The 15,432-nt window shown below is 44.5% G+C and overlaps 1 protein-coding gene across 3 annotated transcripts in view; it reads left to right on the plus strand.

Moving 5' to 3' along the window:
* Window positions 1–15,432, plus strand: part of LOC117366674 (kinesin-like protein klp-3) — an 89,366-nt gene that overhangs the window by 16,372 nt on the left and 57,562 nt on the right. For all 3 annotated transcript variants that reach the window (XM_033958355.1, XM_033958354.1, XM_033958357.1), the window contains 4 exons: window positions 7,687–7,821; window positions 7,929–7,991; window positions 11,095–11,217; window positions 13,374–13,487. In XM_033958355.1, the coding sequence (XP_033814246.1) occupies window positions 7,687–7,821; window positions 7,929–7,991; window positions 11,095–11,217; window positions 13,374–13,487 (435 nt within the window). The remainder of the gene's footprint in view (window positions 1–7,686; window positions 7,822–7,928; window positions 7,992–11,094; window positions 11,218–13,373; window positions 13,488–15,432) is intronic.

Genomic DNA, 15,432 nt, shown 5'->3' on the forward strand with positions numbered 1-15,432 from the left:
GGGGCGCAAAAATCCAGACTGCATTCCTGATCTGTAGTGGCAAATACTGATTGGACACAAAGCTTGCAGAAAGAGTATCACTTCAAACTGCAGCCTTGGAGTTGGAAACGAAGTTGTTTATTTATAGCACATGGAGCACTGGGAATTAAAGATACAGTTCAAATTAACACTGTAGTTATTTCCCTGAGCACTGCACAGAAAATTTATCTCATCATATTGCCTTGACTGTGCAGACAATAATAGTTCTGGGGAGAGGAATCTAGGCACAATGCTGCATTCTCCATTTCATTTCCCAAGGGTTCCAAAGTGGCTTACGATTCCAATAATTATGGATAAAGACCTATCTGCTTAAATTCCATGGTATCAGAATAATTGAAAGTAGCAGTGCAGCCACAGGTGGGCCTAAGTGAACAATAGAAACATAGAAACATAGAAAGATGATGGCAGAAAAGGGCTATAGCCCATCAAGTCTGCCCACTCTACTGACCCACCCTAGTAAGTCTAAATGCTAGTGACCCAGTTCCTTAACTCGACCTTCGTAGGGATCCCACGTAAATGTCCCATTTACTCTTGAAGTCAAGCACGCTGGTGGCTTCGACCACCTGCACCGGAAGCTTGTTCCAGTGATCTACCACCCTTTCCGTGAAAAAATACTTCCTGGTGTCACTACTAAATTTCTCCCCTCTGAGTTTAAGCAGATGCCCTCTTGTGGTTGAGGGTCCTTTGGGAAAGAGGATGTCATTTTCCACCTTGACACGTCCTGTGATGTAATTAAATGTCTCAATCATGTCCCTCCTCTCCCTGCTTCAGGCCCACCCAACAGTGGCGCATCCTTACGGTAGCTCATTGGAATCCCCAAACTGAAGATCATTTCTGAAGGCCCTCAGAACTCCCTGCTGTCAAGCTCAGCAGTAGGCATCATTCCTGAGCTACTGACGCAGGCATTGCACACATAGACACGTGTAAAAACTTAAGTATGTACAGAATGTCTGCAGAATTTTTAACTTTCTGTGTGGGCTGGACCAGCGAATATTAGACCTTTGTTTTTTACAAGTTAGACCTAGCCAGGCGGTTGTTGGTCAAAGGTGAGATTATGGCCCTTATTTTAGAAACATTCCCATGTGTAAATAGTAGCATTGTAACATCTGGAAAGGACCAGCCATATAAATGCTATTTCAGAACTAGGGTCATTCATATGTGGAGAAGTTAACTACAGGGTGTCCCAAAAGTTATTATACACATTTAATAAATTCTTAAAAATTACACAAGAAACTGAATTTAAAGTCATTGCAATTTTACTTGCTAGGCTTGCCATCACGTTCCAATGCCTCAAGGACTAGTTGTATATCTCCACACGAGTGCCTCCATTTTCAATAACTTTCAGCCACCTTCAGATGCAAGCCTCCGACGTTTTGCAGCATCTCTTCCCTGACCTCGCTGCAGGCCATGTGCATTCTTTCCTCAAGCTGTGACAGGTTATGGGCTTTGCTTTTGATATACTCCCACAAAAATAAGGTCACAAGGTGTAAGGTCAGTGGAGCGCAGAGCCAATTCGAGGGGACCCATTTGACCAATCCATCAGTCAGGAAACTTGATATTCAGGAAATCTCTGACTAACCTTGCAAAGTGGGGAGGGGTTCCGTCTTGTTGAAAAAAGATATTACGAAGGTCACCTCTCGCTTAAAGTTGTGGCACAACAAATTCTTGCAGCATATTCAGGTAATTTTCCCCTTTAATGGTGGTCTTGTTACCGGATATATCATGGAAGAAAAAGTGTTTTCATCGGTGGTGGTAGTAGCAGGCCTTCCGCTGCGTGGTTTGTCAAAAACAGATCCTGTTTCGAGAAACTTGCCATGGATAGCGTAAATTGTGTCACGTGTTGGAGCAGTATGACGGCCATAAAGCTTCTCAACTCTCGCTGAACTGCAGTCGGAGACCGAAAAACTTCTTACTAAGTGGAAATTTTGCAATGCTGTTCTAATGTCTATTGGCGAGCCATGGTTAAGTGATGATACGCTTAAAACTTGCAAAGCCCAACTATTCTTTTGTTGATGGCCTCAAGTTTCTCTGAATGATACCTGGAATGAAATAGAAAAAAAAAAAGTGTGTAGTGACTTTTGGGACACCCTGTATATACAGATCTGAAAGGGATGTGGGTAGGGCTAGGAGAGGGAGTGTCCTGTTCAGGTCTTCAATACAGACGTGGATTCCCCATTTCACATAGGGAATCCATATCTGTACTGAAAAAGATAGACTTCAGTATTTACAGATGGTATTGTATTTATTATATTTGATAATACCACTTGTACGTGAGAATTAAGTGGTTTACAAAACTAAATACATTAGGCCCTTTGGACTTCACTCTGTCTCGAACAGGCTCACAATCTAAACTAAAGCGCTTAAGAGAAAAAGAACATCATTCATATAGTAAAGATAAAACTAGAAAGAAGACGAGAAGGAAGAAGGAGTCCCAGAGATGACCCAAGGCATGTATAAGTGCCTGCTGTAAGGGCAGCAGTAAATCTCCACATCTGCACCCTTTTTAGTAACCCTCTCCCAACGCCCATACCCCTATGATCAACCCTCTTTTCAACATCTGATCTCTTCTTCCCTCCCAGTTGCTACAATCACCCTAATGCAGCAACCCTCCAAAGGCCAGCCCCTCCTGTGACAAACTTTCTCCATGTGTGGGCAACCACCCTTCACTTATTCCCCATCCCCCAAGAAGTCTGATTGAGCGGTATAAAATTTTTTTAAAATAAACTTGAAACTTGATCTAAGCTTGCAAGATGCAGCCCTGGCAGCCCTGCCCCACTCCTCAATCCACTCAATCTTACTATGTCTCCGGGATCTAGTGGAATAAAAATGGCCATTGAAATCTCTAGTGGTAATACTGCCATCTCTATGTAACAATATAATCCATCTTTCAAAGTAATTGCATCAGCAAGTTCTTAAACTCAGAATGGGGTCAAAACTAGGGTTACCAGATGTCTGGAAAACTGTCCAGGTGCCCAGATGAACTTTCCAAAGCCCGGCAGTTTATCCGGGTTTTGGAAAGCCCCAATAAGCTCCGGACGCATCTGGAGGGCTACTGAGCATGCGCGGATGACGTGAAACACATCCTTGCATATTCTAGGCCTTCCAGACACGGCCGGAGCTTGTCAGGAAAGGCTTTGTGGGGGTGGGGCTGGGGGAGGAACAGGGCGGAGCCAGAGACAGAACAGGACGGGGCCATGTTTCCAGGGTTTTGCAGCCCAAAATATGGTAACCCTAGTCAAAACAATTCCCACTATCAATACCTATACCCACATTCCACATCAAACTAATAGAGTAGCATTTGAGAGAATCTTATCATATGGAGAGATTCAATCTCAGAGGCCATTGCTTGGCCATTTTAATGGAGGTTCAGAAGAGATGAGAGCCTTCGGGACAGTAAGGGAATTTTTCAAGTACCTTTCTTATTTCTAATCTTAATGTATATTTTCTGTAAACCGCTTAGAACCTAACGGATGTAGCGGTATATAAGAAATAAATTACATTACATTACATTACTGGTGCAATTTTCATTCTAAAAACTGAAGCAGAGGGAATAAGCTCTTGTTTGGCAAAACATGAATTCACGTTGGGCTCCTGTTTTCTGCCACAGCTTCTTCTAAGACTGAATCTCTGTATAAAGTAAGTTGAATGATTTTTGGAGTAATGAATGATATCCAAAATTAAAAAGAAGGATCAAGGAAGAATATTAGAGACTACTGCTTTTGAAAAGCTCTGAAAGGCTACAAGACTGATAATCATATCTATCTATATACACACATATAGAGGACCCAGTTCTATATGTGGGCCAAAACAAGAACACTATCCCCAAAATTATAATTGGCAATTAACAACTCATAATTGGAGTTAATTGAAAGTTATGTGCACAACTTGGTAGGCACATAGCACAAAGGGCTAGATTTGCTTACCTCCGATTCAAGTTACAAGTTTATTAGAATTTGATGGATCGCTTAATCGGTTTGCTAAGCGATGTACAAAATTATTAAAAGAAAAGTGTGAATTACAAAAAGGACAAACCAAATAACAAAATTCTTAGAGACAAGACAAACTTGAGTTGGGAGGAAGGGGGGGAAAAGTTACAATTCTATTTAGAAGAAAAACAAAAAAGGAAAAGAACAAAAGGAAATGGGATAGTTAAAATTTAAAAATATTAAGCAAATCTAAAGTTCAAGTATTATAAGCATCTTTAAAAAGATAAGATTTAAACGATTTTTTAAAGGAGGAGAGGTCTTTTTCATTTTTAATATAATGTGGTAATGAATTCCATCATTGGGGGCCCATTACAGAGAACATATCGGATCTTCTTGTGCCTACTATTTTCAAAGAGGGTATAGATAAGAGATTTTGGAAGGATGACCTGAGTGGACGTATTGTCTTATGGGGTATTAACATTCTGGCTATGAATTGAGGTTCATTATAGGTTAGGGTTTTAAATATTAGCAGCATGAGCTTAAAAAGGATGCGATGATTGATAGGGAGCCAGTGAGAATCGATCAATAATGGCATGACGTGGTCATATTTCTTAGCATTATATATTAGTTTAATAGCTGTATTTTGGACTAGTTGAAGCCTTCTTTTTTCTTTTTGGGAGATGTTAAGTAGTAGTGAGTTGCAGTAATCCATTTTAGCTATAATCAGTGAATGTATCAGAATATTAATCGATTTGGGCTCAAGAAATTTGGCGATTGATCGTATTAAACGCAATTTATAAAAACATATTTTGATTCCGTGTCTGATTCGTGCCCGATTGCATGCAGGCCGACAAATTCACAAAAGGCCTGCATGCAAATGTGGAAGATCGTTGACACTCCCCCCCACCCACTGCACGGATCACTAGTGAGCGATCCCGATGCATGCATAGACCATCTATAGATGATCTGCGCATGCATCTAAGAGCCGTCAAAGCCGCAATTTTATTTTATTTTTTTTAGTTTTACTAACCCAGCAAGCCCATGGTTTTAACCTGCTTTAAACCTGCGGGTTAAAACCACGGGCTTGCAGTGCGGGGAAGGGCAGGAGAGATGCGGGGCAGAGAGATAAATATTTGGGACAGCAGAGAGCAGGGCGGCAATGGAGCTTGAGAATAGGAAAGGATGTCTGCGACTGATCCCCAGCAGTCGCTTCTTGTGTTGATCAGCTAGCCCAGTCGGTTTGCTAGATTTCTTTAGTGAATCAGATCCTTGCCTACTTTGCATGCTGTTCCCCTCATTTGCATGTGCGGATTGGAATCGGATCAGCAGAGAAGTAAGTGAATAGGGCCGGAGTAAAATCGGGTCGCAAAGAGGTCTTGCTTAGTGAATCTAGCCCAAAGTGTTAAGCGATATGTTCAGTGCACATATTTAAAAGGGGATGTGGTTAGGGGGTGGATCATGGGTTTCTGCAGCCGCCTAAGAAGTGGCTGAGAATTGCACACCAGCGTCCTATACAGAATCACATCTGCCCTAAGGGACAGACGCCTAACCCCACCTAACAACCCCGATTCTCTGACCGGAGCCCATGTCACAGCTGCCGGTTAGAGAATCACGTTGCCACTGAGCTGATCACGGCAAGGGAATCTTCCTGCTGCAATCAACTGAGCAGCAGCGACCCCCCTCCCCCCAACACTGTCCATGGCAGGAGGGTTGCCCAATTCCTTCTGCTGCAATCCCCGAACCCCCCCCCCCCCTCGAAGTCTCCTGGCAGGAGGGTTCCCTGCCGTGGCTCAGCTGATAATGGCAGAGAGATTTTCAGCGGCCGCATCTATTTGAAATATAGGCCCGCATTTTAAAGGCCTACATTTCAGACATCTGTCAAGGCTCTAGGGAGATGCCTAGGGCTGCTTAAACTCACTCAAGGCCACTTCCAGGTGAAACCACGCCCAGCCTTGGGCAAGCTTAAATGTTCCTATGCGCCTCCCTAGACCCGCAAAAACACCTACAGTGTAGGCCGCCTGCCTCGGGTAGGTTTTTTCTAAAACCATGTGTCCCGATTAGCTGGTTACACAGCAGTAGGACATCTACCACTGATAAAACTGGGACGCCGTTTATAGAATTTGCCCTAAGTTCTTCATTTATGCGGCAATGTGTGCACAACTTAGGCACATTAATTAGGCCAAGTTTTCCTTGGCTTAAAATGGGTGCGCCTAACAGTTATGATGATACCAGCGGAAAGTATGATTCTATAAAGTGTGCATAACTTTTATAGAATCGCGCTTAGCACTGCTCTAGTCAGCACTGATTTATTATATAGAATATGGCCCTAAGTGTTATTCAATAAACGGTGCTCCGAGATTATCGAACAGTGCCTAGCACCGGGGTCTCAACCTAAATTTTAGGCATAAGGATTTGCATCAACAGAAACCTGGTGTAAATCCTCACACCTGAATTAGACGAAGATCTAGAGTAGTCTATAACACAACCCAAATCCCTGGAATGCTCATGACCCACCCATACACCTCCCATGGTCACGCCCCCTTTTTTGGATCCACGCACAAGAATTTACACGGGCATCTATATAGAATAGTGCATAACAAAATACACATGTAAATTCTAATTATTGCCAATTAGCACTGATAATTGATTATTAATGTCCAATTATCAACAATAATTAGTTTGTTACACAATTAAATTGTACATGCAAATTTGTACATACAATTTTATGTGCCTTATAAAGAATCTGGGAGAAAATGCTCTCAAATGCTACTCTATTAGTTTGAAGGGGAATGTGGGTATAAATATTGATAGTGGACAATATACTATCTCCCTCTCCTACAAAGCCATGCTAGCGGCTGCCACGCGGCAACAGCCCCAAAGCCCATAGAGATTTAAAGGGCTTCGGGGCTGTTCCCGCACGGCAGCCGCTAGCGCAGCTTTGTAGAAGAGGGGATATATGTCACATTACAATATCAATAGGCAACTGCATTCTATATACTGCACATTCATGCTTTTTGTTGCAGGCTACCCAGCTTGTGATTTCCACTAAATAGAAACCACATTCCATAGTTTTCAGCCATCTGGCAGGTACAGAGGAAGGTTAGATGCCATCTGTGTAATAGGTTTGGATGAACTTATGGTACAAGAGTTCACATGAGTCATTGGCTATTAAGAAGATTTGTTTGTCTAACAATTCTATTGAAATATATCAGCAAACAGTTTTAATCCTAAGAGATATTTGTATTGAAAATTCAAGTCGTTGAAGTTGTTTTATTTCTGGTATATTATTTTAAATTGCTTCTAGGCAGCTATTATATGACAATATAAGGGGGTGCTGAAAAGTTCGCAGCCCAATCAGCTAACTTCTTAAATTCTGAGCATTATTTTGCCATTGTGGCTGAAAAGAGTTTTATCTTATTTCATTACGCGCCAATTTGCAGAAACAAAATTCTGTGTTTTGACATTGTTTCAGGTCATTGATTGAACCCTATCCATGTCATTCTCTTCTTGGTTGGGCTGAGAACGTTTCAGCACCCCCTCATAAAGTATGATCACAGGTAAAGGGTAAAAGGTTAAAGGGTCAAGGACTTGATATATCACCTTTCTGTGGTACAACTGAAGCAGTTGATATATATTACAGGCAGGTATTTTCTCTGTCTCTAGTGGGCTCACAATCTAAGTTTTTTTCCCTTCGCTTCTTTCTTTGTTCTTTGCCTGAAAGGATTCCGTAGCTGTGAGTAGCACTGCACAGACAGACGAGGTCTCCCTGGCATTTGAGAGCTTCCTTCACAAGAATGGCACCCTCTATACTTGCTTCACTCAGAATGGCACCCGACTTTATTTTGATGAAGAAAGGGTAAGAAAATCCACAGAGTGATCTCCCAGCAAGGCTGCTATATATTTCAAGCTAGAGTTTTGTCTGTACGGCTCCCTCACTACCTAATGTGTGTGTATTTTATTTAGGGTCTGATACCATTCCCTCAGGAGCTTTACAACCAAGGAAGATTCATCGATGTGCAGAACTGGGTATGGTGTTTCCAAATCAATATTTCCAGTGTTTATATAAACATAGGAGAAAGCAATAGATTAATCATTATTTAAGAGCGATCAGTTTGCTTCACACACTCATTAGGTCTGCCAGGGTGCTGAAACAGGATGGAGATATTGAGGGCTTCCTACTGTCCATTTTCATCTTCATTATAATAACTCAGGCAGTTCTCAGCTGAGAGTCTTGAATCAAATATACAGGCATTTTATTTATTGAATATAATGAAAAAAGTCCAAAATGTATCACAAAATTAAACATGCAAAGTGGCATTGTAGAAAAGATGTGCAAATCAGCATTGAGACGCTAACATCAGATTGCCTCAGGTTCTTCTAGATTTTTAGAACAGGATCTGCTGACATTTATACTGTGGTTATGTGCAGCAGAAGCAGGGCCAGTGGTATATAGGCTGGGACCCAGGGCATAAATTAAGGAGGGGGTCTTCTTCAATTCCTCTCCTCTCTGCCCCTTCCCCCGATTTTCCCATCCACCATCTTTCCCTTTTTCCTGCTAACTTCCCCCCCTTCATTTTAAAAATCAGCCGCTCCAGTGGGCATTCATGGGCCAGGATGCCTTTCCCTTCTCCCCATCAAGTTCCAAAGTCCCCCTCACCTGTAAAAATGCAAGGAGGTTGCAGGCGCGGCAGCAATTCTCTAACGCTGTCCATGACCTCCTTGGTGCTGTTCCTTTACCACGGCCTGCCCCTTATGATGCAACTTCCTGTTTCCGCTTGGGCAGACTGTGACAGAGAACAGTGCTAAGGAGGCCACGGGCAGTGTTAGAGAATTGCTGCCACGCCGATGACTACCTTGCATTTTTACAGATGAGGGGGGCTTCGGATAATATTCTACTTCAGTGCAGTAAACCAATGAGATCCAAATTCAAAGTGCACAAAACTTGTGCACTAATTGGAAAAAGGTTTTTGGACACGTTCACAACGGTTCTATGGTATGGGTAGCTTCACTGTCAGCAGTCTGAAGAAAGTAAAAGTGCAAGCACATTTTTGCATGTTATTCAGGGCATAAATATTAGCTTCAAAAAAATTTATTGTAAAATTTTTTTTTACCAGGCTTATATTTATTCACAAAACAACATGGTACTTTCTTTTTCTTCAGACATGCACACAGTGAAGTCTTTGTTACCTCCATCCGCAGATGTTACTTCCGTTCTGCATAGCATAGCATAGCGGGAGGGGCCTTAGGTACTTGGACCAATCAGGCCCTAGGATCCTGTGGGTTGGGCAGGGGAGGGGCGGGCCCGCCTCATTTGGACGGAGGCAGGCCTGCTGGCCAGACGTGCGAGGAGCTGTCCGGTCCAACTTGAGAAAGTAAGTCTAAGGGGGGGGTCCGGTGGGGGGAGGTTCGTTGGGGGGTGTCTGGCAGGAGGGGTTGGGCACCCTCCTGCTGGCGATCTTAGGGGGAAGCTGTTGGGGGGGGGGCTGGTAGGAGGGGTTGGTCACCCTCCTGCCACGATTGTCGGGAGGGCCGTTGGGGGGGTCGGCAGGAGGGGTTGGGTACCCTCCTGCTGCGATTGTCGGGGGGGCAGGTTCTGTCAGCATGAAGGATTGAGCACCTTCCTGCCGGCAATCTTAGGGGGGTGTTCGGGGGTCCGGCAGGAGGAGTTGGGCACCCTCCTGCCGGCGATCTTCGGGGGGCCGGGGGGGGTTTGTCATGTTAAACCCTATTCTGTAACTGACGTCTGCAACATGGACGTCGGTTACAGAATCGGGTTAACTTTGGATGGGTGTAGGCCCGATTCTGTATAGGACTCCCGGACCGGCATCCTAAACAGAATCCGGGCCTAAGTGCACATGCGCGCTTAGGGTTTTATTATAAAGGATAATTTGAATTAGTCATAGAATATTGAAATGTCTGTCTAAAAAAGAAAGACCACTGGCAGTTGTGTAGCTCCTTTCCTGCCTCCCCCCCCACCCTTCCCCATACCTTTTAATCATCACCAATACGAACAGTTTCTCCGGCCTGTTGCTCACACTGGCGTTGGCTTTCCCTCTGATGTCACTTCCTGGCTCTGCGACCCAGATGTGATTTCAGAGGGAAGCCAGGAGAGTGTGAGCAGTGGGATGGAAAAGTTGCTCATGCTGGTGAAGATTTAAAGAAGTGGGAGTGGAGGCTAGGATAGGGAAGGGAGGGTGCAAGCATGGCCTGGAGGGGCAGAGAGGTGCCGGCGCTCCCGCAAAGATGGGAAATGTATGGTGCTAAATGTTATGCATTATTTCTACACCATATTTTCAGAGCAAAAATGCATTCTAATAGATGCAGGGCACCCAAATGGGGCAAAAATGGCAGATCCATGCAAAAACACGTGCCCATTTATAGAATAGTGCATGTTTCTGTGCAGATCTGTAAAGGGGGTATGGCCATGGGAGGGGCATTCTCTTAAAATGCGCTGAATGTTACAGAATTCAAGGGATCCACGCCCAACTTGCATACTAGGATTTATACCTGGTTTCAGTTGGTATAACTCCCATTGCCCAAAGCTGAGCACGAATCTCGGTGCTACATGCTAATCTGTAAAGTGCGCCAATCTCGGGACACCTGTTATAGAATACTGTTTAGAGCTGATTTTTTTTTTTTTGCACCAAATTTTAAGCACCATTTATAGAATGTTTCCCCATATCCACAGTACACACAGTCACAATGCAATCATGTGGCCTGGTTTTTTAATTGTATAAAGGAAAGCTGTGTACTGAGCAGAACCTTGAACCATTACTGGTCCCTGAGAAATCTGCACCTACCTATTTGTTATATCATGAGTTCAATGATTGATGTCTTCATTTACTAAGCAAGTTTCCAATAGGCACACATGTTAATAGGCCCCCAAGAATGGGAAAATATTTACTAAAGCCAGATATGCCTAAACATTGTCTGAGTTAAAAAAAAAAAAAACCCCAAACAAACATAGAATACATTGTGATTCTGCTAATTAGCAACAACTGGTGCAGAATAAACTCTAAAACTGAGCTACCTGTGATAAACTGGTATAAATTTTAGACCTCTGAGGTTTGGGAATTTATGCAGTTGTAAAATATTACTCATGATTTGTCATTTTACTTCTATGAACCAGTTAACCAGCAGCTCAGACAGCATGGAGAATGCTTTGGTTCCTGAGCCCAGCTATATGGATAATGAACGCACTAGTGGATTCTATCTACCTGGAAAGGGGATGGTCACAACCTATATTTTTGAAGTAAGATTGTTTATTACATGATTTATAATGCAAGTAAAGCTGTATACCCTGATAATATAATATACCATCTAACAAAAGAATCCTCTATATAATAAAGGCTGATATCTATCTGATTGTGCCAGGTGGAATTTGGCAAAAGAAATCTCCATATTGGTCAAACCAATGCTTTTGTGTTACACTGCATATCACCTAGGTTAGCACTGTCCCTACAAATTGCTGAGTCATCTTCTGTCCTTCTATGCTCCTTCCAGAAAGTATGCCTCCCCCTTCCATCTCTCCTTTCACCCCATTGGTTTGGCATCTCTCTCCTCTCCTTCCCTCTCCCACACCTCTCCTCTGCAATCCCTTTCCCTTTTTTCCCTCATTTTCCTTTTCAATTTATTTTCTGCATCTGTCTAGATTATGTTCTTACTACCATCTCATCAATTTCCTTTTTTACTGTCTACCTAAAGCTTGCCACCTCTTTCCCTCACCCCTCCAGTGTTTCCTTAACTCAATCCTTTTCTCCCCATCATGTGCCCTCCTTTTATTTATCCCCTCCTTCCATCATGTACCCTCTTTCTCTAACCCTTCCATCTAGTACCTTCTCCTCTCTCTGTCCACTTCCGTCCAAAGCCTGCTCTGCTCTTTCTCTCCTCCCATTTCCTTCCTGCATTTGCTCCCTTATCTCTCCCATCTGCACTTCCATCCAGCATAGGCTCCCCACTACCATCCAATGTCTGCTCTTTCTCTCTCCATCCACTCCTCTTCAATCAGCATCTGCCCCCTTTCTTTCCCTCCAGTATCCTTCCCCCTTATGTCTCTCCCCTTTCTCTGTACATCAATTCCATCAGCACCACCCTTCCATACCACCCTGCCCCCTTTCTTTCCCTCCACCACTCTTCCATTCCAGCAGTCCTGCTCCTTTCTCTCCCTTCATGCAGCAAGGTCCCGCAATGATTGTAGCTGCCGGCTGGCAGTCCACCCCACTCCGACATACTTGCTCTGGAGCAGACTCGGCAGCCGCATGCTGGAAGGTCCCACGATGACTCGTCTGCTGGCTCTGCTCTGGAAGAAGTAAGTTACGTCGGAGGGGGTGGATCTGGCAGACACAGGGAGTTGTTGCAAAGTCCCGCAATGACTGCGTCTGCCGGGTCCACCCCTTCCGACGTAACTTACTTCTTCTGGATCAGAGCCGGCAGATGAGTCATCACGGGACCTTCCTGCACCTCAGCGCAGCTGCCAACTCTGCTGCAGAGAAAGTAAGTCAGAGGTAATGTGACCATTTATTTTTTTCATCAAAAGGGGACATCTATTAATTGACTGTGTATCCTTTCTTTCATTTCTTTCTTTCTGCACTCAGGCCCAACAGTTGTCCCTTTCTATTCCCTCCCTCCTTCCTTCCCATGTCCTTAGTGCCCCCAGTGCCTCTGTCCCGTGTCCATAGTCCCCCAGTGCCTCCGTCCCGTGTCCTTAGTGCCCCCAGTGCCTCCGTCCTGTGTCCTTAGTGCCCCCAGTGCCTCCTTATGTCCCCCACTGCCTTCCAGATTTTGTCCACCCCCAAAGCCAGCCTGCCTGCCTGCCTGCCTACCTATTTCCCTCCCTCTCTGCCGCACTAAAGCCAGCCAACTTGCCTGTCTACATCCTTCCCTTCCTGCCGCAGAAAAAAAAAGCCTCCTTCCTTCCTTTCCCCCGGTCCGCGCCGCTGCTAATCGCCAAGAAGTCTTCTTTCCAACGTCAATTTTGACGTCGGAGAGGATGTTCCGGGCCAGCCAGGCAGTGATTAGCTGGCCTGGAACATCCTCTCCGACGTCAGAATTGACGTCAGAAAGAAGACTTCTTGTCAGCGATTAGCAGCAGCAGCAGGGAGGTAAGACTGCAGTGGCGCAGACCGGGAGAAAGGAAGGAGGTACAGGTCCAGTTGCACAGTAGGGCAGGAGACCCGGACCTGGCCGGCTGTGCACCCCCCCAAGGCGTGCACCTGGGGTGGACCGATCCCGCCCCACCTTGGTACGCCACTGATGCTGATCTAGATGCCTAACTATGGGCATCTTTTATAGAATCTGGGCCGTTCAACCCAGGTGGAAAAGTCTGTGTTAAACCACCAATATTTTAGTGGCATTGATAGAAAATGCTCTAATATTAATCACCATACCCTTTTCCCATTTTGGTCACAGGAGAGGACAAATGTCTGCAAATACTTTGATAGCCACTCTGGTGCCTGGCTTATTTTGCCACTGCAGTGGGAAATGAATTTGGATTTTGTCAAATATCGTGTGCAACAGGTTAAGGTAAGGAAACAAACAGACCAATAAGTAATGGTTACTCATTGAAAAATATTATTGATGCAGCTAAGCCAGGGTGAAGAAGTCTTTCAAGACTTCGGTTCTGACTCAGTGGGTACAGGACCCTGTTCAGATCTTGCCCCAAGCTTGTTTGTTAGGAGCTCATAATCAGAGGACCTGGCCCTGGCAGACTAAACTGGTGCACATGGGTCTAGCGGGTGCTAAATGTCTTATTGCCCAGTATTGAAAACGTTCTGTTGCTCCTACTAAGGAGGAATAGATACTTAAGTGTAGCAAGTTAGCCCAGATGGAATGCTTGGCAGCTAAACATTTGGGTTTTTATGAACAACAAGAGAGTACCCGGCATAAAATATTTCAGTGCCTTGAACATTCCGTGGGTGGGGGGAGGGGATTGGGGAGGGGAGCTTTGGTGGGTCCTCTGAAGAAACCACAGAGGGTTCATCTTACGGGGTTTATGAGTGTGAAGGGTTGGGAGGTTGGTGGGGATTTTGCTGCATGATTGTGGGGTTGACAAGGGGGGTAGGGGTTGGTGATTTTCATAGAGGTTTCGTTTTGGTTTTCCGTTGCAATATCTGGGGGAGTTATTCAGTTTTTACTTTGCATTTTATGGTACTGTGTATAATTTGAGGTGTTTGTTGGAAGAGACTGTTATGTTCTATTATTTTTCTTGCAGGGAGTTTCATTTGTTTTGTATTGCAATTCTGCTTGTTGTTATTATATACAAAAATTTCTAATAAACATTTATTGAGAAAAAAAAAGAAGTCTTTCAACTGTCTGATAAGGTAATAAACAGAAATAAAATGAAGCATTAAACAAGGAAAATAAGATACCTTTTATATTGGACTAACATACTACATTTTTTTGACTAGGAGGCTGTTTTACAAAGGTGTGGTAGTACTAACACGTGCTTAACGCAGCAAAAAATGGCTTACTGTGGGGCGCTGAGGTGCAGAGTTAGGCAAGTAATATATTACTAACCCCACTGAATGGCCTGCTCCCGACACTTATAGGAACTCGAGCGTCGGGAGCAGCGCAGGCCATTCAGCATGGCTCTCTGCGCTAAAAACCGCTAGTGCGGTTTCATAGAAGAGGGAGTAAGTAACATCTTATGGTTTACTAGTGTTTAAGCCCGTTATATTAACAGATGCTAGACTATATGTCTATCTGTCTTTCTTTTTTTCTGTCTCTCTCCCTCCTACTATCTGTCTGTCTGTCTCCCTCCCTCCCGTTGTCCGTCTTTCTTTCTGTCTGTCTCTCTCTTCCTGGCCCCCTATCTGTCTGTCTTTCTTGCTTTCTGTCTGTCTTTCTCCCTGGCCCTCTGTCTGTCTTGTCTTTTTTTCTGTCTCTCTCCCTGCCCGCTGTGTTTCGTTCTTGTGTGCTGCCTGCCTGTCTTCCTGTCTCTCTGTGGCCCCCTGCTTGCCTTCCTTTCTTTGTCTTTCTCTGTGGCCCCCTTCTGTCTCCCCCCCAAAGCAAACCAAGATTGCTCCCTGCCCCCCAGCACACCCCTCCCCCCAAAGCAAAGCAAGTTCGCTCCCTGGCCCCTTTTCCATCTCTCCCACTTCCCTGTGCAGCAGTAGCAGCAGCATTCCCTTCCCCTCCATTTCCCAGTGCAGCAGCATTTCCCTCCCCCTACCTCACTTCCCTGTGCAGCAGTAGTATTCCCTCCCCCTCCACTTTCCTGTGCAGCAGCAGCAGTATTGCCCTCCCCCTTCCCTTCCCTGTGCAGCAGCATTTCTGTTTGTTTCTGGCCGGCTCCCTTACAGTCCTTGCTGAAGTTATTTTTGAGTTTAAAGCTGCCATGGCAGCTCCTCTCATGATCTGCGCCTGCGTCGGAAGCCTATGCTTATAGTCTTTCTTATGACTAAGAATACAGTCTGAGTATGCATTATAGAATATTGTATTTACCCTATATATATAATCATCTTACATA

This window comes from Geotrypetes seraphini, chromosome 9, assembly GCF_902459505.1.
Source record: "Geotrypetes seraphini chromosome 9, aGeoSer1.1, whole genome shotgun sequence".
Taxonomy (NCBI): domain Eukaryota; kingdom Metazoa; phylum Chordata; class Amphibia; order Gymnophiona; family Dermophiidae; genus Geotrypetes; species Geotrypetes seraphini.